Raw genomic sequence first — 26,037 nt, forward strand, 5'->3', positions numbered from 1 at the left:
TCTGTAGCTTTTGATTTTGGAGCCTACCATGTTTCTGTCCACTTGTAAAGAATTCAAAAATAGGTTTTCTGGCCCTTCAGTCCCTGCCTGTGCGTGCGCTCTAGAGCGTTGTTGCTCTTGTGCCTTGGCAGGCGACAGTCGCGGAGCTGCTGAGCTTGCTGGTGTCAAACTGCGGCTAGTTTGCTCCCAGCCTTCTGTCAGGGAGTGAGCTGCCGTGGCTCAAGACCGTACGTCCTGAGTTAAGGGTCTGCAGTCCCTAGCTAGGTTTTGAGTCGTGCTTCCCTTAGGCCTGCCTCAGACTGTGTCAGGGACTTCAGATGCGCTTGCTCGTCTGTCCTTGACCTGCTGATCCGTTTGTCTCCCAAATATGAATATGTGGCCCTCAGCCATGTCTTTGTTTCCTCCAGCTTGATTTACCACCGCACGCTCCACGTGGGACTGCCCCAAAAGCCTCGGCAGCCGTGCCTCTGTGGATCGGTGCCCTGGCTACGTAGCAGTCTCAAAGGGGCACCTCTTCCTTGCAGATTAGCCTAGAGCAGTGTGTTGACTGCAAGCCATAAAGCAGCACATGCGTTGTGTTGCCGGCCCGCTGGGCTTGCCTCTCCTATTCAAAGCCCCGGTGCTCACCTGCTCGCGTCCCATCGCTCGCCCAGCCTGAACAGCAGCGCAGGCTGCAGGGTGCTCCTGGTGAGGACCCTCGGTCTGAGCCCTCAGTTGCTCTCCCAGAACCGGGCCCAGCTTTCAGGCGAGCTGTCAGAAGAATTGCAGCAGCTCTGGGGGAAGATTTTTCTCCCTGAGCGGATAGCTTTGAGAAATGGTTGAGGCTGTTGCCTTTGGTTTCCCAGCCAGTCTTGTAGCAGTTTACCTGTCAGGGAATGCCTTTTTGAAAGGGCACCAATTAACACGACTATAGTCAGTGAATATCTAGGTCATTTCCAAGGGCCCGCAGACTTAGTGGACAGCTGTATCCCTCGTGAAATTGTGACTAGGAATTCCTAGACTAGGAATTTCTCCTAGACTAGGAATTTTTAAATTCTGCATCCCAGCATATTGTGGTTTAACAGGTTAGGAGGCAGCTTTTAGCTCCTTAATTGGGGCTCAATCCCTTTGGCATGAGGAAAGAGTTAAATAGTTCATATAACGTAGGCTCTTTGTTGATCGGAGTAAAAGTGTAGCCTTTATTCACAATTCCACCTCAATATTACAGGAGCCAGCTTGAACTAGAACTGAAGCGGGAAAGAGACAGATGGTCGCACAGTCACCAGAGTAGCCAGGAAAACAAAAAAGGCTGCCCGAAGAATTGGTCAAGAGTGGTAATATGAGTTTTTGTTGCCTTTGCTTGTATTTAAGTATAGTTTGATTTTGCTTGGTCTCTTTTCTTGGGTTTTATTAAGCAATGGATATGTTTTGTTAAAGTGCAGCACCAAGATGAGCTTTGAAACATTTCTGGTTTAGTTCATGCACACCCTAAATAGGCATTTTATTTGACTGAGCCCCACAAAAATATTTAGAGCAATACACTCAACTGCAGAACATGGGTTTCCTCTTCCAGTCTGGGTAGCTTGCAGCTTCGTGGCAGTATTTTTCTTGTGCTAGTTTAATAAAACTAAGTGTGATGTGGCAGGAGAGATGCTGTACTTGTTACATCTGATGAAAAGTAAACTTGTGCTCCCCCCCCCCCCCTTTTTTTTCTTAAACATCATGTTAACACTGATCTCCTGGAACAGTTAAATAGTAAAACTCCTCAGCAAGCAGTTATCTTTTGAGGGCACCACAGATCGTTTTCAGTGTTCTTTCAGCATTGGTGAATTCAGCGTTTTTAAAGCATAATGCAGTGTTTCTCTCAAGAGTAAAACTGATTGTCCTCAAGTGAAACTCCCTTTTTAGAAGTAAAATTGGCTTTGAAAGTGAAAATTTGCTCTTTGGCTTTTTCTGTGAAATGAAACAGGTTCTTTTGGTGGGAAGCGGCAGTAAAACAGCTATTTCTGAGAGCAAAACTCATAAATACGAGGGCAGCGAAGTAATAGACGTTGTTTCAAAAATTCCCACGTGCGTTGCTGCGCTTGTGACTTAACTTCACTGGGCTGCCCTGGGCTGCTTCTGTCACGCTTGGCTTCGTGTGGAAAGCTGCTTGAATGGTTCAGCACCCTTTTTTTTTTTTTTTTTTTTTTTTAAAAACAGTATCACCGATAATTTCTGTTTAGTTGCTTAATGCATCCCGATTCTGACTCATTTATCAAAAATGCCATGTTTATTGCAGCAGAACAGCTATAATTCAACAGACGGTATCGGGATCCATATGCGATGCAGTTGACCAGTAAAAAACCTGAGTAGTCTGATCTTCTAAACAAAAATTGATTAGAAGGCACAATAGTTGCTTTTCTTCACTGACTGTGCCAGCGTGTCATTGGATGTGAGAAGCAGATACTTCAGGGTTTATCCTCCTTTACTCAGTAGGCGAGCGCCGCTGTAAGAGCGAGCGCTCCCGCTAGGAACAAAGGGCCAATATGGAGAAAAATGGTTTAGAACGGATTTCTCTTTTGCCTCGAGTTTTGGTCTCGAGGACGTTTGCATTCGCAGAGATTTACGGGTTCGACTGAAGTCATAATCACAAGTTCAGAGCAGTACTTGCATGCATGGGAGGCTCTGTCAGGGCTTACCATGCAGGCAGGAGGCTGTTTTTGACATAGTCGTGTTACAAAGCAGTGTTATGTGTATGGCTTGGGCTATGGCCCAGTTCTTATCGGGGGAGCAGGAGAGGAGAATGTATTTCTTTTTCTAGCTGAGAGGATTTGTCTCACTAAGTTTTTTAAAAAGCCTGTTAAGCCAGTTTACCTTTTCGGCTTTTGCTGAGGAGAAAAAAAAAAAAAAGTGACCATTAAGTTTCCCCTTCCTTAGAAAAAGGAGACCATAGGATGTTTCTAAGATTCCATCTCCAAAATGTGAAACCAACTTCCGTATGTCCCTCAGTAGTTTTGTTCACAGCAAAAGGCGAGCAAGCAGCCTGCTCCTGGGGGTGCGTTGGTGCTCATATGCTTTCGCGTGTCCAAATAAGCCTCCGTGCCAAGGAGGGCCAATGAGATGAGTATTCACTAAATATTGGGATGTTTCCCTCTGCACTGTGAGCAGCATGACGGAGATGAAACTGGAGTCTGTTCGTATAGTTTGACTGACTGGTAAATGTTTCCTTTTGGCAGGATGGGAAGCTCAAAATGCAGGAAGAAAATGCTAAACAGAAACAACTACCAAGAGAGGAAAACAGTATCCTGCCACACAAGTATGGAAGAAGAGATACCTCATTTTTCCCTTCTGTCTTTTTCTACGTCCTGCTCGCCCTTCTCTAATTTCTTTGCTGCTGGTTGAGAAGTTTAGAATAGTGATTTTTCTCCTGTCTAAGAAAGATTTTCAGCTTTGTGCCCAATGTCGAGGCCTCTTTGCTGTGTCTTTGTAGCTCTCTAAGGGAAGAAGCAGGGTCTACTGCTTGCCCTCAAGGTTTCTGGAGCAGAAGAGCTCTGTCTTTTGACCTCTGAATTTGTTTCTGTGTAAATCTAGGGGCTTTCCTATTTTTTCTTGTCTAATGAAGATTCACAAATCAAACCTGGCTGGACCTTTGATACTACCATTCAAAGAAGATGCCTTCTGTCAGTAGGGTACAGGGGAAGGGTTGTTGACAGTTGAGAGTAGGGTGGTGGAGAATAATACATAGTGGCTTCTGGACAAGAATAAAGGCTGAGGAGGAGGAGGAACTACTTGAAATGACATGTCAAGAATGGGATTGTGTAAAAAAACATAGTTCAGGTAGTATGTTTCTAAACTGAATTTTGCGGAAAAGAATATGTGTCATAAGGTATCTTCAGACTTTGAAAGCTAAGTTTAAGATCTGTTTTTAGTGTGGAAAGATGTTCTAAAAACTATAGGGAACAGCTCTGTAATGAGGACTTTGCTCAGAGATGGTGAGGAACATTTGAAGTACTCTGAATGTCAGTGGAAGAAACGCAATGCTGTGGCATGGCGTGCTGAATACCAATTTAAAGGTAATCAGCAATGTGTTGTCTTAAAAATAGCATAAGCTCAAATCAAATCTGCTTTACTGGATATTAAATGTCTTCCAGGCCTTTGATGCTTTTTCCCCTCCCTGTTTCACCTTGACTGCAGAAGCATTATATGTTTCTGTCTGCAGATTTATTTGGAAGGTTTCATAACTTAAGGTTATCATTGCCTGTTCACAGAAGATCTAGGGGATAAATACTTTGCAGCCACTTGTATAAAGCTAAAAAGTTTAGAATTGTGCATGTACCCTCTAAATGTTTTCCCCATACTCTTGCTTCTTTTTTTCTGCTCTTCTGCCATCATTTCACAAGTTTTTCTCCTGCTCTTCCCCTTCAACTGTGAGTGCTACACGTCTAAGCTGATAACATTTATTGTATAGCACGCTACATACACCTCTGCTTTGCTGTCTGATGAAGCTTATGGACGTTTCCTCTCTAGTGTGCCAGCAGAGTTGGCAGCATGGTTTTGAAGAAACAAAAATCAGTATGGGTAGAATTCAAAAAATGGGCTGAGGAAATCTTCTGATACTCCAGACGATTTCTTCAATGGAGTGGTGGCTGGAGCAGTCACTCCAAGTGATGGTGTTCTTCTCTTGTAGGTTGCAGAGTGGCATACAGGAAGAGCAGGTTGGTGATATGTTTCCTTGCTTTGAAATGCTGAAGGGCAAGCGTATGGAGGGAGCTTACAGATTAGTGCAGCACCTTCCTTGGCCCGTGTGCCCTGAAGTTTATCCTTTAGGTTTTGCTATCACGAGGATTTGTCTGTAGAGTCCTTAGCAGTAATCCTCCTTGGGAGGAAAAGCATCGCTTATCTTAATAGAAAAGTGTTTAGTTGGCAGTGCTGCACCTACGCGAGTTCGTTTTGCCTCCTCAGCACAACTGCTGGTTTTTTGTGTGTTTGTTCTAAACAAATATTCATCCTCTTTATCATTCCTTTGCCCCACATCTTTTTTGGGTTGTAGCCTCTAAAAAGAACAATGGAAGTAAAAATACAGTTAAAATGGCAGTGTTTTAGCCTCCTTGGGCTGCACTAGGGTTTCACTAGTCGCTGTGCAGGCGAGAGGTAAGATTCAAACTTTACCAGAGTCCAGTCTTTCTCCCCTGGGTGCCTGGTGAACTGCCACTGACTGTGCATAGGATGCTGTGACGCTCCCATTGGGTCCATTGGCGATTTCTGCAGCTGTCAGTTCTTGTTCATGGTGAAAAAAAATGTTTTGTTTTTCCCCTTGTTGCTGGGAAAAACAGCCACTGTCTACGCCTGAAAATAAAGCTGCGTCGTTGTTGGTTCACGCAGCCGTGCTTTGCTTCCTGCTCTGCCCTGACCCTTGGGGGAGTGGGCTGCTCTGCCTGCTGCTGTCGAGGCGTCCGGCTCTCTTCCCGTGCCAGAGATGCTCTGCAGAGCTCACGTCTTGTACTTGATTTTGGTCACTTAAAATTTGACTTAATAAGAGACAGGAACAGAGAGAGAGCAGAAGGTAATACCGCTGCTGTAGTCACTCTTCTGATTGTAGCACATGGTGTAGCCAGTGCAACTGTAAATGTTCCTGCAAATGCATGTTGCTCCTGTGGGTTGTGTGGTGCGTTGCAAAGGAAGAAGGGTTAAAAACACAAGGATGTGAAATGACTGCCCAGCTGTGAGATGAGGATTGGCTGCAGAGCCGTAATATAGGTGCCATGTAAAGAAGGCACGTAAAACACAGCTCAATGTCTCTGCTTTTGTCCTGGGTTTAGGAGCAGATGTCAGGACCTGGAAATGCCCAGCTCTGCCAACTCTGCCAGGAAGAAAGCAGCCGAAGCAAAAAAAAGGTGACTCTTAAGGCTTGTGTTGTCATCTCAGGCGTGTGGTGAATGTAGGCATTTCCTCTGATTTTCATTTTGAAAAAGATGACAAATAGCGCAAGTCATCTCCTAGTGACTTGAGATAAAGAAACTGCCCCTTTTCTGATGCTCGCTTTACTGTTAAGACAAACCTCAGGAACAGTGGAGACTTGAAGGTCCCCGAGCCTGTTCGGTGTTTTGCTTTTCCTTCCCCTTTCCAGCTTCCTCCCTGCTGTTTTTAGCTAGGTGGTTTTGTTTGGAGTCAATCAGAAGTGAGAACAGGAGGGTGCTAAAACCTGTTATTTCTCCACTTTAACCATTTTGGCTTTTTCTCTTGCCTTGCTCCTTTTTCACAAAAGTCACGTTCATTTTACCCTTGTTTGTGGCTAAGCCCCTCTTTGTGTCCTCACTGGAAGAGTTACAGACAGGGTGTTCAGCGGCTGCGCTGCCTTCCTCCCAGCGCTCTTCCCCGGGCACCGAGCAGCCGGAGCAGTTTTCACAAAAACGCCTCAGCATTTAGCCAAGGTGCTGATAAAACCGCTGTGAGTGCAGCAGCTGTTCTGGTCACGCTGCGGCAATTACTCTAGGGTTAACTACACTAGAAAGCGTAGTGTGGGTGCGTTTTCCTCCAGGTTATGTGCCAAGACCTGAACCAGAAGGGTCTCACTGGGAGCCCTGACAACAGGCGGGCAGGAGGAGGGGAGCGGTCCTTGCAGGCGGCACCAGTGATACCGGCTCCTCTGGCACAAGGCGGCCAGTACTCTGACCCTTGGACCTGGTGGATCAGTAGAGATCAGCCTGTACCTTGGCTCCAGATAGGTCCTGGGGACACTTTTTTGCCTAAACTTGGAGGGGGCTGGCAGGGACTGGGAGCGCAGTGAGGTTACGGATCTGAGGGCAGCAGGACCGAGAAGCTTTGAGCCTCGCACGGGTGCACGCTCCTGGCAACTGGCAGGTGGGGGCTTGCCCTGCTCCAAGGCAGGGACTCCCAGCTCCCGCTGCGTTGGCAGTTCTGCCTCTCGCCGAAGCGCGTCCAGTGACGAGTGATTTTTGCCAGGGAAAACAAGGGCTCCCGAGGCAGCCCGCTGTGCATCGCCTGCGCAGATGGCCTTCCTGGTTACGTTCAGGACCCGGCCCTTCCCTCCCAAATGCTGCAGTATGATGATGCTCAGAAAAAAAGGTGGTGAGGGGGTGGCACGTTGCCCCACTTAGTCACCCTCGGAACTTCTGTTAAGTGCATGGGAACTCGGCATAGGATTTGTAGTCTTCCCCGTTCGTGTTCAGAAAACGCATCAGATAATAGTGGTGCAAATGCCAGTTTTATACCCGCCTTTGATAGATTTCCAAATGCGCGTGCATGTTTATATGTACATCTAAAGTAAGACCTGCCATGCCAGTATGTTTATATGGCTGACAAATATACATGTGCATCTGCTGTGACAAAACGCTCTAGCTCTAAGTTGTAACTAGACTGAGTCGATTAAAATTTGAATGGTTAAGTGTTGGTAACTTTACTACAAGTCTTCACCTACCCTTCTCCGGTGTAAAAAGCTTTGCCATAGCCTGGTCCCTGAGCGAAGGAGCAAACTTAGTCTTCAGAGGGGGCAAGAGTGAAACTTTTGAGCATCTTTCTCCAGTCCAGTAGAAGATTTGGATTAACTGAATGTTAATAAGACAAAATCAAGTTTCTTTGTATTGTTTGTGTGTGTGTTTTGTCTTGGGCATCCCCTTTAATTTTTCTGCCCTCTTCCTCCCTTTCAGAACATCTGCAAGAACTGCAGCGGTATCTTCTGTGAAGCCTGTTCAGCCCATGAACTGCCCCTCCCGTCTAGCATTAACCCTGAGCGTGTCTGCAACCCGTGTCACGAGCAACTCATCCAGCAGTATTCGACCAGCCCCTTGTAGGATGCGCGCTGCAGGCGACGGTGACCAAAAAATTGCTGTAGCTGTTGTTCATCTCTGGAGTCGTCAAAGGGGAATTTGCAGAGAAAACACTGGCCTGTGTTTTGTGGAGGTCAGAGGAGGAGGCTGCTTTATAGTGTTTACAGTGTCTAGTGACTAAAAATGAACACTTGGAGCCTTCCTAGTTGAAAAATCTACTTGCTCTCAGACCTCAGCTTGTGCTGGGGAGAACCGCTTTGGGAGTTGCACAGAAAGTAAGTAGCCCTAGAGTGTGCCCAGGCAAATTCAGGAAGCAGTGAGACCAGGCAGCCCCAAAGAGAGTCGAGTGTGTGCGTGCGTGTGTCTGTGGGTACAAGTCAGGAAAGTTCTCTTCCTCAGGTGTGTTGCTTGAAGGCATGCTGCTGTTAAGCAAAGGTTCTCTGAAAGCAAAATGGGAGCGTTTTTAGTCCTCGTGTATGGCTGCACTTGAAATACCATTTCCCTTTTTCCTGCTGCTTTTTGACAATCTGGCTCAACTGTGCTACTTCAGTGCCAGGTGTAAGAAGCCCAGATAGTATGCCAACAAACACTTTCTACCTGAATTTGTTTAGTTCAGTTCTCTGGCCACGGGCTTGCTATGCACATCAATATCAAAAATCCAAAAAACAAAACAAAACTGTGAAAGTTCTGTATTTTAGGGGTCTGGGAGGTGGTGGTTAGGGTCTTTTTTGAGGCGTGCATGATGTGAAAACTGACCTGCACTGATTTGATCATCACAGCAGGCATGGAAGTGCCTTAAGACATCTCTGACCTTCCAGTCAGAGACATTCACTGTGACTTGATGACCACAAAATGGTGATCAAACCTAAGGGCTGCAACTGAACTTTCTATCTTGATGTAGTAACTGGAGGAATTTGATTTCCAAGTACTTAGATACCCAGTACTGATCACTAACTCCACAGAATGTTTAGGGCTGTGTCTGGGCACCTCTCCCCCTTGGGCATGTGAAAAAGTGGTTATAATATACCTGGCATTTCACTATATTATGTTAGAGTAGGGAAGCAGGGATGAAGTCTGAATGCTCTTCACCTACTAGAAATTCTAATCTCAAACACAGTTTAAAGAGGTTTTACAGTTCATGCTATATCATTTTTTTGTTGCTGTTATCTCAAGGAATTGTGTTTTGCCCCAAAAAGTGGTGGCTTCCTCATAATCATAAAGTATGTAGCGGGTCAGAGTTTATTTGCTCCGCTTTATACTGGAAGCCTACTTCAGTCTTCAAGACCACAGAATGTTTTGTAATCCATAGAAAACTGATGTATTTATATATATGAAGTGGCAGTTAGTCATTTGGTTTTGTACAAATTGTGTTAGGCGGCAGTGGTTTAATTCCTTGAAAGGGATTTTTCTAGTCATTAGACTGGCTGGAGCTTCATTAAAAAGCTTGTCAGAGCTGTTACTTACTGTGTGTGAGGCTAGAGTTTGTGCCAGGAGCTAGTTTCTTCTAGTTCCCTGCTGGACTTGGCATTTTCAGCCACACAAGCTCCCGTCCTCCTCTTATTGCCCTGTAGAGGGAGCATTTCACAGGGGGGGAACTTGCAATTCTTTTCCATGTTTTGCTCCTTTTTTCCCCCCCCTATGGTGGTAGTTACTGCCTGGATTTTCTTGCTGCTGTCTCTTAAAAGTAGCCTAGAAATGGTAAGTAGTTTTAAAATGTAAAAATCCTGGAATTCAAGTGCAGGCAAACAGTGCTTTGAAGGGGGGGGTGGGGGGGCGATATCATGGATGAATGGAGAAGAGGCTGAATTTATTGGTAACAAATATTAACTTTGTGTACATATTGTACACATTTATGGGGATTTTAAATTGCTGCGTCCAAAAACCAGTGCGACTTCTCTCCCCCGTAAATTCTGATCTAAGCAATTTTAGTGCTGGAAGATTAAACTGGAAACCCGGCACTTACTGTCAAGAACTTTAATGCTGGTACGTCCATGCAATTTTGCAGCTTTGATGCACCAGCTTATTAGTGACCTGTATGCTGCTTCTGACTGTCTCAAAAGCAGCAACCGCTGCTCTGCTTGCTTGAGGTGAAGGCTGTGACTGTCTGTCTTCATTTACTAAAGCCGGACAGTTCTTTAGCAGGTCCTTCCTTCTAAGTTGCATGCGATCTCTGTGAACAAGCAGCCCTTCAGGGAGGTGCCTGAAGAGCCTTCCAGATACAGCCCTGGCTGCTGTACTGCTAATTGACATTTAGAAAGGTCAGCGCGAGAGAGTGTTTGCTGCCAACTGTCTGTGTCAGGGCTTGCCTCTTTCCTGTTACAGTAGATGTCAGTGAACCTCTCTACTTCAAAGTACGTACTGCATATTACACTTTGTGATGCTGCGAATGTTCAAGGCATGTTTGCTCAGGTACTGCTTGCAACGCTAGATTTTTGGGGTCACACCTGGAACACTTGGACCGGGGAGAGCGGAAGGCAGTTTTCTCGTGTTCATTTTGTTCTGCCCATAATAAAATTTATCATCCGTTATCGTGCGTCCTGAGCAATCCTTTCGTTACGCTAGGGCTATATTTTTATGAAAGTATTTCAGAACCCCTAACAGCTGCACAAATGCTTACACAGCACGAGAGAAGTGTGGAAAGAGGAGGGACACAGTATTAAACACAGAGCGTGTGCTGACTTTTGTGCATTAGGATCTTAAATCACTTGGGCTTAGGTTAATTGCCAATACTGTTGTTTTATTACTGTTCTGTATACTATAACGCGATGCTTCATTTGCTATAACTTCTGCTCAGAGGTACCTAACCACTTCCAAAACAAATTACGGTGAGCGAACTTTACCATTCCTTCCGACGCTGAAATAGAGCAGGGACCGAGCAGCCCCAGACACCGTCTCTGTAAGGGCTGCTGACTCAAGGAATGCCTCACTGTTTAGCTGAGATCCTAGTAATACCCTCTAGCCACCGGGAGTTTGGACAGCGCAGGACGCTCAGAGACTCACAGGGGAGGCAACTCTTTGCAACGCAGGAATATTGTGCAGGTTTGGGAACAGTCACGTGTGACTGCAGTGCCTGAATGTCTTGAGTCCCTGCTCAGAAAAGAGGTTTACTCTGTAATAATTCTGCTTTAAGATCCCTTCCGGTCAGAGCTGAGCCGCTGCCCTCCAGTGCATGGCACTTGCCTCCATCCTGCAGCACTAACTGGTTCGCTGTTACTTTTTCTACTTTTGCAACAGACGAGTTATGCAGAGTATGTCAAGGCAATTTATTACATGCTTTTACATAAAGCCAAACTAAATTATTTTATACAGTTTATCCTTGCCACTGAGCAGCGACACCTGTACTTCAACTTTATGATGATAACCACGGAATGTGTTCGCTTTGGCCTAAAAAGGAGGAGAAAAAACATTTTTACTACCTCATTGCAGCTTTATTTATGACTTGTGTTTTTGTCAAATATACCATTGCATTTTCATATAAACAATAATCTCCACTAATGGACGTGTAGAAGCTGACAGCATTAAAAGATCTTGCCAAAAAAGGTAGGACAGTACAAACAGCCCACAATAGGTGAGAAATTTTCTGGTGGGGCCAAAGGGTGGAGGGTTAATGGTGTTGGGCCTGAGTCCCAGCGCACAGCTCAGAAGCAGTCCTGTGCGTTCTGTAACGACTCAACGAGGCGCGTTTTGTAGGCCTGAGGTGGCAGCTAAGCGCACTAAAGGCAGAGGCATGCTGACTCTTTGCCCTGAGAGCTTATTCCTGGCCTGGGTTAAAAAGCCAGTGCTGCACGGCCACTTCCCCCAAACCTTGCCGGGGGGGGGGAACAGGGGTGTGTGAGCTGGCCTTCACCTGGCTGGCTGGGAGGGTCTTTTATAACCTTCTCTCCCTCCCCTTTCTGAGGGGAATTCATGGAAGCTTTAGCCATCAGCCAGGGGCTTGGGTAAAGGTCACAGGAGACTCTGTTCCCTCTGCCAATGTGGTACATCACAGTCTTAGCATTAGAAAAACAGTTCTTTTACACCAGGAAGGGCCATCTTGTTTGTTTCATCGTGTGTTTAAGCAAAGGACAGCTTTGTGGTAAGACTTACCACCGGCATGCTGCACTGTGCCTGCCGTGGCCCAAGAGGAGCCTCCCTCACTCTCAGACCCAATATAGCCTGTATTTTTTTTTCCACATAAACCTCACTGAGAGGTACACAGGCCATGTGCCAGGGGGAAAAAAAAAAATTAAACTGTCCCACTGTAGCTTTTCCCCTGTTGTTAATATTGCGACAAACATTACAACCTATTTGAGAAAAGGTCTTCTAACACACCTGCATGAGTTAAAGAGTGGCTGGATTTAAAAAAACCAAAAACCTAAGAAAAAATTGGTGAAGGCTACAGCTAGTCAAACTCTGTTGTCCGTAACTGTAAGCAACAGTTCTCCCTGGCCGCAAGACCAAATTGTGGTCAATGCATAGCTGTGGAAAACATTTATAACACTTTCTTAAACACTTCTAAGGGGGGATGGGGGTAACCACCCAGTGTTTGGCATGCCTCAGCTGCGAAAGGTTAAGCTCTGCAGAGGCTGGGCGAGCACAGCAGCCTTGGCCTGCTCCCGTTGTAACCTCAGAAATGAGCTCCTGCCCCCTCAGCCACAGGAATTTATGCTTGTGAAAGCTGGACTCTTGGGTCAGAGTGTTTAGAGCTGAAGTCTGACCTCTGGCAAGCAGCGATGAACAACTTCAGCCACTTACTTTAAATTACAGCCGTTAAACTATTTGCAACATGTGAGGTATCAGACGTACCATGCGTAAGACCTACGTTTCCAAAAGAAGAGAGGGATGCACTTACCAAATCTAGTATCGTTCCACTGTCACTAGCAATCTTGTTTGACCTTTGGCTGTGCTTTCAGGAACAATTCAATGGAGCTGCACTCTGGGGAACAATTTAAGAGAGGTCAGTTTGTGTTCAGTTACTCGTATCTATTACATTCTCCTCTCTTTTTCCAGAAAGCCAGTTGAACATTACGGAGCAACCTGGAATTCCAGGTTTAAAATGATAGTGTTGGGCGGTGTGTTACCAGTGGCCAGGGGGGATGTGCCCAAGCACCTGAGCATCTAAGACTTATAGTTGTATCACATCCTGCCTTTACACTTACGCATGGGTGACCCCTCCTTGGCCATTGCAGCAACTGCCTCCTCGTGGCTCTCAAACTGTACGTCCGCTTCTCCTGTGGCTTCTCCATGGGAGTTGTATTCTACCATGACCCTTGTGGGCTTCAAGGGAGCAAAAAACTGGAAAAGAGAAGGGGGGGGGGGGGAAACAACGGGGAGCCAAACACGGTGAGTTTGGTGAGCAGAGTCTCCCTGGATAAAACAACAACAATTACGACTCCAACTTCCAGGAATTTCAAAGGAATGAAAAAACCAAAAAAACCAGCAACTCACCCTGTTACAGAGAAACTTGGTTTTTTTTAAATAAACTAATAAAGGGTGTGCAGCCATGCTGGTTTGAGCTCATTGTGTGCTAAGCATTTCAGCAGCAACCCTCCCCGCACCCCCCCCCCCCCCAAAAAAAAAACCCTTGGTGAAGCTGATGCACAAATAAGTCTGCTGTCCCATGCTGCACAGCATCCCGCCCTCTGTCATCGAATGCATGTACCTGTACGCAGGTGACTCATGTTACTAAAACCAAACAGACTTGATATTAAAAAGATTTTGAAATTTATTTTATGTGTGGCCAATTATTCAGAAATTAAAGTCTATATAAACGGACGCTCACTTGAGAGTAATGAATATCCAAGATACCCAGCAAGTGTTTATCCATTCTTATTTACAGAAACCTAATGCTGACCCCTAGAGAACTGTCAACTACTGCACCCATGGGGTCACAGCGACCCTGGGGCTCCTGTAACCCCTCCAGTGTCCCTCAGCAACGCGATGCCAGCCCAAGTTTCCACATACAGTCAACCTGAAACTGGGCAGCACTGAGGACTAATACAGATAGAGCTAAGTTACAAATTTTAAGCCACTTCCTCTGTACAGATTAATCCAAGAATTAACATTGGTACCGAGAGCCACCATCGTTCATCCTCTTACTGCTACTCACATTTATTATGTCTTGGGCGCTAGCTTGGGTAGGAAAACCCCTCACGTGGACAAAATGCTGCGACAATGAGGTATTCCCAGGTTCTGAAACTGGCCCGGACCTTTCTGTTACTTCGCTATACGGTTCTGCAGAATCGAGCAAAAGCACCATTAACGCTTGCAGTCATCGCGTCCCTCATGTGAAAGCTGTAGAAACGCAGGGTCGCGCCTGTGCAGACCGCGAGAATAACATGAAGGTGCCTCAAAGAACACGTGCACCAGGGAAGGACTCACTGTTCTCGCTTCTGGCCCTGGAGCCTCCTGCGCCACTCAATCCTCTTTCTTCAAAAACCGATTCATGTTCTTTACCCACTCTTGGGTAAGTCAACATCTGCTTGTGATTTATCACGTGCCTTTGCATTTGATGCTTTCTACTTATATAGACTTCTATGTACCTAGAATTAAAAGGAAAAGATTACACGGCACGCTTGTGCCCACTAAAAAGCGCTCACGATTTTAAGAAAGTACTATGACTTCAGGACATATTCATATCTCAGCTCCAATCACATACTAGATTTGAGAACTGTGGTACGTAGTTACCATTTTGGGTTAACTGGCAAGCAACAGTTTTGAAGCATTCATTTAAGTCATTCAGCGAGCCTTACGAAAGCCCTTTTCAACTTGCAATGACAGCTCCTGTTCAAACCCGCACACTGTGAGACAGAGGACCAGTTTTGTGTCGACAAGATCTTTGGTTTACGGCCTTTTATAAAGCTCCTAAAGAAGCAGTATCAATCATTTACAAGCCAAAGTTGTTTTACTGCAGAAATTCAGGTCTACTTGCTGTGAAAAATGTTTTCTATTCCTTGCAGTAGCACGCATCCTTTCCACTCAGCCCTGTACATGAGTGAAACTATGTTTTCCCCTTGATGGACCTGTGCAAACTGCACTGATAACAGCTGCAATTTCTACAAACCCTCAAATTAAAAAAAAAAAAAAAAAAGACAACCCCCTCCCCCCAAACAGGAGATTAATGAAATAAAGAGATACAGAAGTTGCACAGGGTCAGTAGAACCATTAAGATTTTACATGCCTCTATGCAATTGATGGGATAAAATGTAATTGTGTGGGAAATTAAAGCTGCAGATACAATACACCAACAAGGAATGCAACACTAAGGGAATCTAGCAAGATCACTCTTAGATTGCAAGGGAAAAAAAAAAAAGAGGTACTGCCAGGTTTAGGCAAAACCTAAGACAAGAACACCTTGCATCTCTCTCCCTCTACCTGAGAAGCCCTTACTCAGAGCCTCTTTTGCTAATCTTTCTGAGCCTTGGAAACAACACCCAGCTGGGCCTCGCACAAATCTAACGGCCACTCCTAAAAGTAGCTCATTTCCATAGCACAGAACCAATAATGTGATGGAGGACCCGAGAGCATGGGCATCCAACTAAGGAGGCTTTCCTCCCTTCCTAACGAGAGCAGCTATAGCAAGGTGAACCCAAGACGCTGCCTGTAAAGCCTGACAGAGCTTACAACCCAATGCCCGTACACCCCTACTGTGCACAACTAACGGCCATTTCTGGATACAATTAATAACCCAGAAAGAACGAGAAGAGAAAGCTGACAGTAGTTTTACAAACTACTCAGTTTCTTGGCTAACCACATAGTTACAGAAATATATAAGCCCAGGTAGGTGAGTCTGCTGAGGCCTGTTCCAACATGACAAAGAAAAGGTTAATGGTAAACTGAGAGAGCAATTAACCCCCACTGGTGGGTAGGGAGGTGTGTCAAGTGATTCAATTATTGGGCACACCTCCAGAAGGGTGGTCTTCTTTTAAAATGGGGGAGAGACAAACAGGAAGGAAAGTAATAAAAGAAGGGAATTGGGTACCACTACCCTATAAAAGAAGCAGCATGGCTAGGAGAAACATCCTGCAACCTGACATTCAGAAGGAGATATGAGCAATCAAAGGGAAATCAAACCTAAAGAGGGTAAAAAAATAAGCCTTATATTCTGAGTGAGCTCAGGATTCTGGGGAGAAGCTTCCACTTGAGAAAAGAGAGGCCCTTGGGGGAGGAATAACATGGTGTAGGGGCTCTCTGTTCCGCAGGAAAGCGTATCAGTGGGGGTCAAGGACAGCCCAGGCAAGCAGCAGAGCGGCTGGGGAGGTTGGCTGCTGCGTGGCGCTGAGCAGCAGTTAGCTGTGGAAACAGACTCATGCCAGAGGGGTCTGGTAAGTGGCATTTCGCACAACGTACGCCCCCGATGGAGACGATGGCTGTGACTGGCGCTGGAGCGAAGGGAAGAAGCGAGGGCTGCCACAGTGCTGGAAAGCATCTGGTGACATCGTGAAACTTCAGAGGTGAGGGCTGGGCAATGGCAAATGCCCACAGTGGGCATATGATCCTTCTGTAGTCGTGCCTGGTTAAGCGCTGTCTATCTTTGTAACTCCTCCTAGCCCCGAGCACTGCCAAACCACTCATGCAGGGGTGAGACTCTTTTCAGTTTCTTTTTGAGGGGCATGAAAGCTCCCCTGCAAGCTGTGAAGCCCACCAAAAAAAGGTTTCACTTCCCCCCCCCCCCACTCCCTGTGCTGTCAAGATTCTTCAGAGAATACCCCCCAAAATGGTAAAGCTTATCTTAAATAGAGTATTTAAGAGGGCCCTATTAGAAAAGAAATGCTGTAAGGCACAGAGTAACAGTCTGATACCGCTCTGTGAGACTGCCATGGTTTCCATAAGAACTTGAATCCAAAGCCTGAGTTCTATGCAAGTTTCTTTAGCTACCGCCTACTAGCATTGCTACTGAAGTTAGCTGCCTCACCTGGTAAGAGGCAAGCTCTGAGGTACACCACATGCTTTATACCAACTGCTATCTTCTGTTAACCGGAGCAAAGCACCTACCTATTCCCAATGTATTCTCTGTGCCTTAAGAGGGCTTTAGCTGCCATTTCTGGAGCCGCAAACTGCACGTAAGCTTCTCCTGTTCTTCTGTCTCCCCGGTTAACGAAAGCTATGTCAGTTATGCTCAAACCTATATGGGGGGGGGGAGGAAAAAGGCATTTACATTGTCAGAGGAACTTGTGCCATAGCTCAAAAAGATATCCCCTTCCCTTCCCCTTCCTTTTTAAGAGAGGCAGACCCAGCAGTTACCTAGTTCTGAAACAACTGCTCATGCTGGCTGAAATACAGCTTTTTTTCTTTAATAATTATTTTTTATTCCATGTTACTGTATTTTTACAAGTTCTCGTGGAAGCCTCAATTGCAATAACAAATCCATGTGAGGCTTTAAATAAGGACAAGAACAAAAAATGAATGGAAGTTCTGGAGAAGAATTAAGTCCAAGGCACAAATGCATTTGAACTAGAACTCTTTGGTCACTTTTTTTCCTTTCTTTTCTTGAAACCTAGGCCAAATTCAGTTAACTTTTTTCCTCCAAAAACTGTTTAACGCCTTCCGAGAGAGCTTGTAATCCATTAGGTCACTGCGTCAGACACAATACAGAGTAGGATCTGTGAGTCCTAACTTAACGAAAACTTACAGGAGAACAGACTGGGCTGGGCCCATACACTTATTTTGGTGGGAATTTTCTAAAGCCCTGGTGTGTGGGTTTTCTTTAGCACTACCTTCTGCAGTGGTCTCCCTAAGCTTCCAAAGCAATGCAAACAGTTGCTCCAAAATGCATGACCCGCCCATGTCATCTCACAGTGATAATTCTGCTACTCGAGTCTTTTAAATGCCTCAGTTAACTGTTGGTGATCAATTCAAACACTGACCACCAGTGGCCTTGATTTCTTTGGCATGATGCATAACAGCATCGTTTTTGCTATTACGAGCCTTAGTTTTGGAGGACTGTGTGTGGTGTGCATGCTCAACTGGGGGGGGGGAGGGGAAGTGAAAGAATTGGTTTTGGTTCAGTCTGCAACGCAACCTTTACCTAAGAAAACATCAAATAATTCTGCAAACCCCAGAAAAGCTGCTTCCTAACGAACCCATGCGGCAGCTGCCTGGCCTGCTCCACCACTGAGGCTGGGGGACACACGCTGCCCATTGCGCAGTTCCTCAGCTGAGAAACTGCGCAGCAACCATGCACAACCATGAACCATCAATATGCAATTATGAAAAACACATAGCTGCTATACAATAGTTTTAACAGCGGCATATGTGACTTAACCGTTACGATCATACTTCTGCCAACAGCCACACTGTGCTCACTTGTGCTTTAACTCTAATACAACCATCTTTTCCCCTTCAGTTAGCCAGACTGGGCACTGGTAGCAATCCAAGTGCAAAAAATTGATCTACATTCATCCCTTTCCTTATTTCCCCCCCCCGCCCTCCCCCAAAAGACTCCTGCAAGTACTGAACCTAGGTCAGACCTCCAGAAATAGTCAGAGATAGCATTATAATCTCGCAGCCAAAAGCTTCAGTGAATGCACTTGCAACAAGATAGTGATTTTTCATACCACTGTTCAAAGTGCTCGTGGTTTCTTACGGTGGACTGGAGTGCTTTTGCAAATCTCATTTAGAATAATGACAGCATAGCTAAACTGAACTTAGAGCAGGAAATACATCCTAACCAAAGGGCAAAGGCTAGTCCGAGTTACCTGCGAAGAAATCTGAAATATCATCTTCAGTGGAGCTGAACGGAAGGCCTCTGAGTAGTACAACTCCATCGTTAATGGCTTGTGACTCATCCCGCAGACTCTGCAACAAGCCTTCTACATCTCTATCGTGTACTTCAAAAACTGCAAAGAACACAGCCACAGAACACGCTTTCCTTCATGGTACACAGAAAGCGGCACCCTGCAGGAGCCTTCTTCCACGGCAGCGTTTTCCCCCAACCTTCATCCCGTTTCCCCCCATTAGAGCGCTCTGTGACACCTCAAGGGTACCCCTCACCGCTTGAGTCACCTTCCCGTTCCCTCCCTGCCCAGCCTAGCAAAATCTCACTTAGTTGTGCCTCCGTTGCCACTTCTGCTGCTCTCTTCCGCTCCCCTCACATCTTGCATCTCTCCCCCCTGTCCCGCACAAACCAGTTTTACTGCTCCTTTTGTTTTCGAGTCCTTCTTACTCCCTTGAGCATGCTTTTCTTCTGGTTTAAGTTCTACTGTTTCAAACGTACCTTTCACGTAGCGTGGGCCCATGTATCTCAAGTGCTTTTCCAAGGCTCTCTGGACATCTGCTTTTGACTCCAGCTCAATCAAGGCATCTCCCCTGCGTCTCCCATCCCTGTTTAAGAGGAAGTGTATGCCGTTCTCACCGTTTCGAATTCTACAGCCTAGAAATTAGGGAAGACGTGATACACAGAAACATATGCAACTGCATCAGACGTGGGGTTTTCTTAATCCCAGATCAAACTGATTATTCTATAAAGAGCCATTTCTCTCAGCAGTGCAAAAGAGTGTCCTGAAACAAAGGCTAGGAAACTCCCATTTCTGACCTTAAAGCTAACACAAAACACTCTTCATGGAGAAGAAACCGACTTGACAACCATTTCCTTCCACAACTGGATTAATTGGATAGTATATCCCCACGCTGTTGGTGAGCTTTCCGTTGCTGAAAGCAATTCTTTGTTTCAAAACTATTTCTTTAAATCTAAAAGAAATGCTATAGGGTCTTTCAGTTGCTTATACTGTGCCTGCTGTTAAGTTCTTTCCTTTAGGAGTTCAAACCGCCTTAAATTTAGTTCGGCAGGTCATCAAACCAGCTAAGAATCTGCTCTGACAATCTGTTGGACTGTGGTGGGATGCACCATCATATTACAGTATGGAGGGATCAGCCCTGCAAAGCTATGCAGTGGGCCACTCATTCAGGTCAGAAAGCAGCACTGAAATTTTAACCGGGGAGTAAACACCATCCTTTCAGTTTGTTTAAAAGGGGTGGTGGGGTAGCCAACCATAATGGCATGCAAGGTCACAACCTGGACTTAGAGCAATGTGCCTTTACAGCTGAAACACTGATTAAGACGACTTGCTCAGTTAAAAGAAAGGGAAGAGTTGTTGAAATCAATACGGCGCGTTTTACTGAGCAGTTTCTATGAGCGCTTCCAAACTGCTGGAAGCCGACTATACGTATTGCAGGCATAACTGGGGAAGCGTTCGTCTTTCGCTGCCCAACGATCTGCAAGAACTCCTTCCGCTAGCTATCGGAGGCTCGGGTCCGCAGCCCCGCACCGGGCCGCCGCGCTACGCAACGCTGACGCCCGTACTGTCGAAAAAGGTCAGCACGTCTTCCTCGGTGCACGAGAAGGGGAAGCCCTGCGCCCTGATGAGAAAGACGGAGTCTTCGCTCTCCGCCTTCGGCGGCGGCGGCTCCTGCTCCGACGCGTGACCTTCCTGAGGGGGAGAGCCGGCGACCTGCTAGCAAAGCCAGAGAGGCAGTTAGGAAGGGGAGGCAGGAGGCGGGCACGCGGCAGCCGCTCCGCGCCATGTTGCGCCCCCCGGCCCGGCTGTACCTGGCTGCAGAGGCGGGCGGCGGCGGGCGGCGGGCGCGGCCCGAGGGCGGCGGCGGCGGGGCGGAGGCGGCGGGGCGGCGGCGGGCGCAGCCAGGGCGGCAGCGGCGGGCGGCGGCCCAGCAGCAGCGCGGCCAGGCCGCGGCGGGCGGCGGCGGCGGCGGCCATGGGCGGCGGTGGCGGCTCCGCCTCCCCTTCCCAGCAGGCGCCGGCGGGCGGAGCGCGGCGGCCCGGCCGCGGGTCGGGGCGGGGGCCGGGCTGTGGGGTCAGAGGAGGCTGCGTGGGGTTGAGGCAGGGGTTTGGGGGGCTGCCGGTCTGGCCGGCCCGGCCCAGCAGCCGGTGACGGCGGCCTCGTCCGCCCCACGTCGCTCTCAGCCTGCGTGAGGCCCAGGGCCGCCTCCCGGGGAGAGCGACGGCCCCGGCCCCGGCCCCGGCCCCGTCCCCGGCCCCGTCCAGGCCCCGCGCGCTTTGTCGTCAGCCCCGGCGGGAGCAGCGGCCCCGCAGCCCCGGGGGGGGCTCGAGGGACGGCCTGTCCCTGTGCCCGCGCCTGTCCCGTCAGGCCGCCCTGCTGTCCTCCGCGTAAGTCGCCGCTACTCACTCTTGTCTCCTAGGCCCTGATGTGCGCCCGATGCGGAGAGGTCTGGGTGCTGTGGAAGGCGGAGGACGAGCGGTGCCCCAAGCGTGGGGAGATGGCGGCAGGAGAAGCGGAAGGATTGTTTCCCGGCAGTAAGATGCCTGCGGCCTGTTGTGTGGAGGAGCGGCTGTTTCAGGCTCTGTAAGAAAGGAGTTATAAATGAAATCCTTGTTCACTGGCGTTATATTATTTTATATATATATATATAAGATATATATATAATCCTTGGCATTATATTAAACGGAGATGGTTCAGGGATTCATGACAAGTTCTTACTGGGTTATGTGCGTTCAGTACTTGTATCACCAAGAACATTTTTACATTTTTTTTATCAAGGACACAGAAAAGGAAGGAAAACCCAGCATATTTGCAATGTGAACTGCTAAGTAAGACTTAAGTTTGACAAGACTCTTTATACTCCTTCCCTGTAGGCAAAATTTTCATAGGAGAGCTGATTTCCTTCCCCTCGCTCACGTCCCAGCCTGACAGATTTGTGTATTAGAGCAGTACTGCCTTAACCCGCTTGCAAGAAACAAAAAGCCTTCAGAGGGTCTGGAAATACCATTCTGCTATGACTGCTACATCTCCGTGAGCAGTAGATGAAGGGGAAAACCAGCAAGCATCGGCTTCTGTCTCTGGTGCTGACTTTGTGCTAGCGGACCTCCTTGCTAAAACAGCCACAGGCCCGGCTTGCTGAGCGCTGGCAAACTCCTACTGCTGTGAGGCTGGGACAGCTACTGGTCTTAGCTGGCCTTGCTGGTTGTAAGCTCATGCTCTGAGAAGGCAACAGCATGCTGAAGGTGGAAGAAAAAAATTTACGGTGAAGAAAAAAGAGCAAGAAGAGCTAAGGTAAGCTGGAAAAGCAGTGCAGGAAGCCGAAGGAGACCGCAGAGTTCAGTGGCTCGGATCCAGCGTATCTAGGCAGATATCTGAGCAGACCGTCTTTTGGGATGAGGACGTGGCATGCCTTCCTGGTGCTGAGGACCCCGGCCCTCGAGACGGTGGCAGCCACAACAGTGAAGATTGTCCTCTTCCTTTCTGCTCCTGTTGTTCCAGTCTTGAGATGACCAGATCAGGGTGACAGTCGTGTGCCATTGCAGGGTATCAGTCAAAACATGTCCTGAGGATTTCAATAGAAGGTGTTCTCTGCCATTTTCCTCTTTCAGCTTGTAGTGCTGCCGACCCATGAATTTATCAGAAGTCCTGAATGTTTCTTACATAAACAACCTATTTTAAGTCACTTCATTGTTGCTTTTGCTTTTATAAACAATTTCCCGTAACAAATTTTTATACAAGACTGCTCCCTTGGTAATTAAAACATGATCTCTTGGCAACAGTACTCTCAACTTCTTTTGACTTTTCAAAATAAATCGCTATAGGTGTTTTCAAAGGAAGATTGAATTCAATGCTGAAGGTACAAATATCAAGTGGTACATGTTCAAGTTTTTCATATTGAAAGGTCAGGTTTCTCTTCCAAGCGCATTTTCTAGGTGCAAAAAATTAAGATAGCATTCAAGAGGAATTACTATAACTTTATCTTTGATCTAGATTAGCTTTTGTACTATAAGAGTATTCACTGAACAGCCCCATCACTGGATCTTACTGAGCCTGGGAGTGTTATGTGCCTTCTCTTTTCATGCAGATTAGTTGTTCTTGAAGGTTTCTGAACCAAGCAGGGTGCAAGGAGGATTCTCTTAAACACAGATACACATCTTCCACCTTTAATGTATCTGTTTCCCAAGTACTGTGAGAAACACCGCTTTGCTATTTGTCTCATCACTTCTCAGTGTGCGCGTATTACCTTTAGAGGGCGCCATTTTGTTGGGCATCTGTCGACATCCAAGTTTTCCAGGAGTCTCTGGGCTTCTTCCTTGGCAAGCGTGAGGGAAGCAAAGCCTCTGCACGGGATCTGAAAAAAATTCATCATAGGACAAAAGAACTTGCATTTATTTATTTGTCAGAGCCGATGTGTAATGCAATCTACCTATGAGAGGAAACGTGTTCCATTAGGAAGTAAAAATACAAAGACTCTAGAGAGTCCCCCTCCCCACGGCTGTTAACCAAGAAGTTAATTTACTTACGTGGACGATGCCTTTTTCAATACCTACTGTTAAAGAGGCTACTGTTAAAAATAATTTGTGTCAGCTTTTCTTTTGTTTAAGCAGAGAAAAAAGAAAACTCTCATCCAAGTTGATACTAAAACAAATGCTTATTTTCTGTTGGGGTACGTTATTTATCACTGTGCAATCTGTTGTCAAGCAAAATTGAGGCTTTATAGTCTGTCACGCTATATTGTGAAATGATTCATTTAGCTTTAAGCTACTTAAGGAGGGGGGCTTCCATCGCTTTCCGCGAGAGTGGACCCCATTATGCAACTGCTCATCTTCAACGCTCTCAGCATTCAGCAGGAGATAACATGCTTAGTCTGAGTGAGCCTCCAACTCCAGAAAACAGAAACAAAACCTGCACCCAGAAGTTAAAGCAGAATGAAACCCTTGCTGAGGGTGTCCATGCCACAAACACTGGAGATTTCTGTAGCGTGTCCTCCACAATTAATTTGTTTCTGAGATGTTGATTATTAATGTGTAGTAACGCTGCTGCAGGAATGACATGTATCTGAGTACCAAAACAGGGCTGAAGGCAACAGCGGGCCGTATTTGTTAGTCTTTCTGCAATCTAGCAACAACAAAGCTGATGGGCTGTACTATCCCAGCTTCAGGATTAGGGTGATTCTCAGGACCACCATATAATACCTTGGATTTTCTGTAATTTTTTCATGCATTGCATTTTTATACAGAAGATTTGCTCTCCAGGTATGTACTAGAGGTTTTATCTGATATTTAAACTTAAATGCTATGCTGCTGTTATATCGTTAGTCCTCGAGATATTCTTTGTTGGCAAATGAAATCCCTTACCTTAACACGCAAGTATCCAGTAAAAGAACTGATGCGTACTCTAAGTTTTATGTAGAATGTGGGGAGAATGTTTTTAGAGCTTAGTATTCACATACTATATTCATTATATTTCTAAGTGATGTTTTATTTCCCTTTTTATATATCTCCGCATGTAATAAATATTTTGATCTTAATTTTTGAACTTTTTTCAGCTTGACTCTTCTATGTTTACTGAGCTGTATTATAATCTTTGTGGCCAAAGCTGGAAACTTCCACTCAGAACCAAAGCATTTTGTCAGCTTCCAGCTTTAGGCCCTTTCAGAGTAATTCTTTATGCTATATGGTATAATGGATAAACCAAAATGACAGCTGTGAGGCCTTTGGTACATCTAATATGCCTTTACTGGAGCAACTGAGCGGTTCTGCTCTTATGTAATACTGCAGCACGCTGCCAGCCCCTTATATCCCCAGAGTCTCAAGTAAGCATTTCATGTGACCCTTCGCCATCATGAACAGAACAATACTAATGTGAGGCATAAAATATACACGTTATGTAATCATTTCTCCTGACAGCAACCCAGGCAAAGTATTTCCTACTGGCTGCTGCAGTAACAGACGTTTAATTTTAACTTGCCACTAAAATAAAACATTCTGTGGGTAGGAGGAAGCGTATGGGTGGGAACAGAGAACGGAGGTTATTCATGTCCAAACATGAATACACCAGAAAGATTAGTAATATTTTTGGAACTTGATTTATGTGGCCATCTTAGTCTGAGAGCCTGTAAACGTGGGGTGTTAAAAAGCACACCGAGACCCGTTTCATGTCTGCCTTCACTAATATGGTCAAGGAGAAAATTGCAAATGTCATGAAATGCATTTCAATTGTACCTTGACTGCCCAGTGAAACACTTGATTTTAAAAATGCCTTAAAAGCACTAGTACAATTGTTGTTTACTTAGAATCGCACGGACCTGACATAATGGCTTACTCTGGAGGACAGAACCAGAACACAGAAAATGCAGTTTCAGCATTTAAAAGCATGAGAAAAGCAGAGGCCTTCAATGTTGTAATGTAAGGTACTATACTTTAGAGAAACCCCAAACTTGCCATACAGAAACTTAACTCTGTGTGGAATCCTAGCACGTTTCAACATATTCAATTTGCCAGGTAACAAACTTGAAAGTCACTGGGTTTTCCTGTGGCGTACCTGGCGCAGCCTCGGCTTTGTGAGGTTCGATGCACGTGCAGTCCTCTTAACGCAGGAGGGAACATCGGGAATACCGTGCCATCTGCCCTTTCTCCTCTTCTAAATCCAGCTGGATTTTACTCACCTAAATGGAGGTAGATTTTCACATGAAATTACACCCTCAGATCATTAACCTCTGTCAAGAAGTGGCCCTTGGAGGTAGTTAAGTAGAGTGTTTTGATCCTTGTTTGGTATGAATATAATGCTTTATTTTAGAGCCTTCTGGATACAGCTGTCTATCTTTGTTTCCCCTGGAACATGTGAGACAAAAAAAAATATGACCGGCATTCCTGATTTGGAAGCGGAAGGTAAGAATTCCCAGAGCAGAGTCCCCAGAACCCAAAAATACAGCCTGCAGCTGTCACCTAGCGTTTAAAGAGTTGTTGGGCTTTTTTTGAAATGTGCTGTGTACCCTCAGTTTGAACTTAAGGGAATGGCCCTCTTGTCTAAGAAGAACAGAGGCTGTTTCACACTATGTGTTCAGATTATCATTGCCAGCAAAGATGCGGTTGCACTTATTCTGAGAATTTATGGTGAAACTATGCACTTTGACTATTATGCATATGAAATTTCCGCAGATGAGAGACCTTGCAGTTTTTAACCTACACTCCTCACATGGTGGTGAAGAGATTCAAGGCAGAGGTGAGGTAAAGGCAAGGTTAAAAACTTGCCAAGGGTTTGAAGGCAGGACTTCATTTATTTAACTTCAGTAGCCTACAAGTGGCCCTATCTTTATGTAGAGGTGTGTCCTTCCTTAACTGACTGCCAACTTTGTTAAGGAGTGCTTGCAAATCAAACATTCATACTTCTGAAATATCGAAAGTCTTTTTGAGATATTCATTTAAAAAGAAGCTAGGTCTAACTACGTGAAGAGGGCAGAAATGCAGATGATGAGATCCCTCTATTCTTTCTGTGACTGTGTGGGTTATCTGTGGATTAGGTAGCTGAACGCCTTTGCGGCGCACCTGTAAAGTGAGGGCCATTCATTGACC

General features: G+C 46.1%; 2 protein-coding genes and 1 long non-coding RNA gene across 30 annotated transcripts in view; 2 read left to right on the forward strand and 1 right to left on the reverse strand.

Annotated features, from left to right (window-relative positions):
• Positions 1–10,276, forward strand: part of RUFY3 (RUN and FYVE domain containing 3) — a 59,045-nt gene extending 48,769 nt beyond the window's left edge. For 10 of the 23 annotated variants that reach the window (XM_068941285.1, XM_068941265.1, XM_009687266.2 and 7 more), the window contains 3 exons: positions 1,208–1,313; positions 3,198–3,277; positions 7,629–10,276. In XM_068941285.1, coding sequence (XP_068797386.1) covers positions 1,208–1,313; positions 3,198–3,277; positions 7,629–7,929 — 487 coding nt within the window. In that variant the 3' untranslated portion in view covers positions 7,930–10,276. Of the gene's footprint in view, positions 1–1,207; positions 1,314–3,197; positions 3,278–4,648; positions 4,677–5,780; positions 5,856–7,628 lie in introns of all 23 variants that reach the window. The other 13 variants (XM_068941280.1, XM_068941267.1, XM_068941283.1 and 10 more) reach the window with 6 other exon arrangements.
• A 711-nt stretch (positions 10,277–10,987) lies between these two features.
• GRSF1 (G-rich RNA sequence binding factor 1) lies at positions 10,988–25,029 on the reverse strand. 6 transcript variants are annotated; one of them, XM_068941292.1, is made up of 11 exons: positions 25,007–25,029; positions 22,707–22,814; positions 20,870–21,044; positions 18,943–19,049; positions 18,425–18,565; positions 16,722–16,851; positions 14,109–14,269; positions 13,837–13,961; positions 12,887–13,022; positions 12,580–12,663; positions 10,988–11,132 (listed from the first exon to the last, which is right to left on the reverse strand). In XM_068941292.1, the coding sequence occupies exons 2-10, from the start codon at positions 22,732–22,734 to the stop codon at positions 12,605–12,607; spliced, it is 1,062 nt and encodes a 353-aa protein (XP_068797393.1). In that variant the 5' UTR covers positions 22,735–22,814; positions 25,007–25,029; the 3' UTR covers positions 10,988–11,132; positions 12,580–12,604. The 6 variants fall into 6 exon arrangements, with proteins under 6 accessions (XP_068797393.1, XP_068797390.1, XP_068797388.1 ...); XM_068941289.1 differs by lacking the exon at positions 25,007–25,029 and adding an exon at positions 20,029–20,176 and having other exon boundaries at positions 22,707–22,832; XM_068941287.1 differs by lacking the exon at positions 25,007–25,029 and adding an exon at positions 20,029–20,179 and having other exon boundaries at positions 22,707–22,832.
• Positions 20,063–22,145, forward strand: LOC138067110 (uncharacterized). Its single transcript, XR_011140767.1, has 2 exons — positions 20,063–20,199; positions 20,883–22,145. It is a non-coding gene; the product is annotated as an uncharacterized lncRNA (long non-coding RNA).
• Positions 25,030–26,037: the final 1,008 nt, after the last annotated feature.

This window comes from Struthio camelus, chromosome 4 (assembly GCF_040807025.1).
Source record: "Struthio camelus isolate bStrCam1 chromosome 4, bStrCam1.hap1, whole genome shotgun sequence".
Classification (NCBI taxonomy): domain Eukaryota; kingdom Metazoa; phylum Chordata; class Aves; order Struthioniformes; family Struthionidae; genus Struthio; species Struthio camelus.

Coding starts and splice junctions, on each gene's coding strand:
- GRSF1 (XM_068941287.1), bottom strand. CDS start 22,832: ATGATGAATTTTTTTCAGATCCCGTGCAGAGGCTTTGCTTCCCTCACG. Junction 21,045..22,706: donor CAAAATGGCGCCCTCTAAAG/GTAATACGCGCA, acceptor CCTTTCTTACAG/AGCCTGAAACAGCCGCTCCT. Junction 18,566..18,942: donor GGGCCCACGCTACGTGAAAG/GTACGTTTGAAA, acceptor TGTTCTTTGCAG/TTTTTGAAGTACACGATAGA.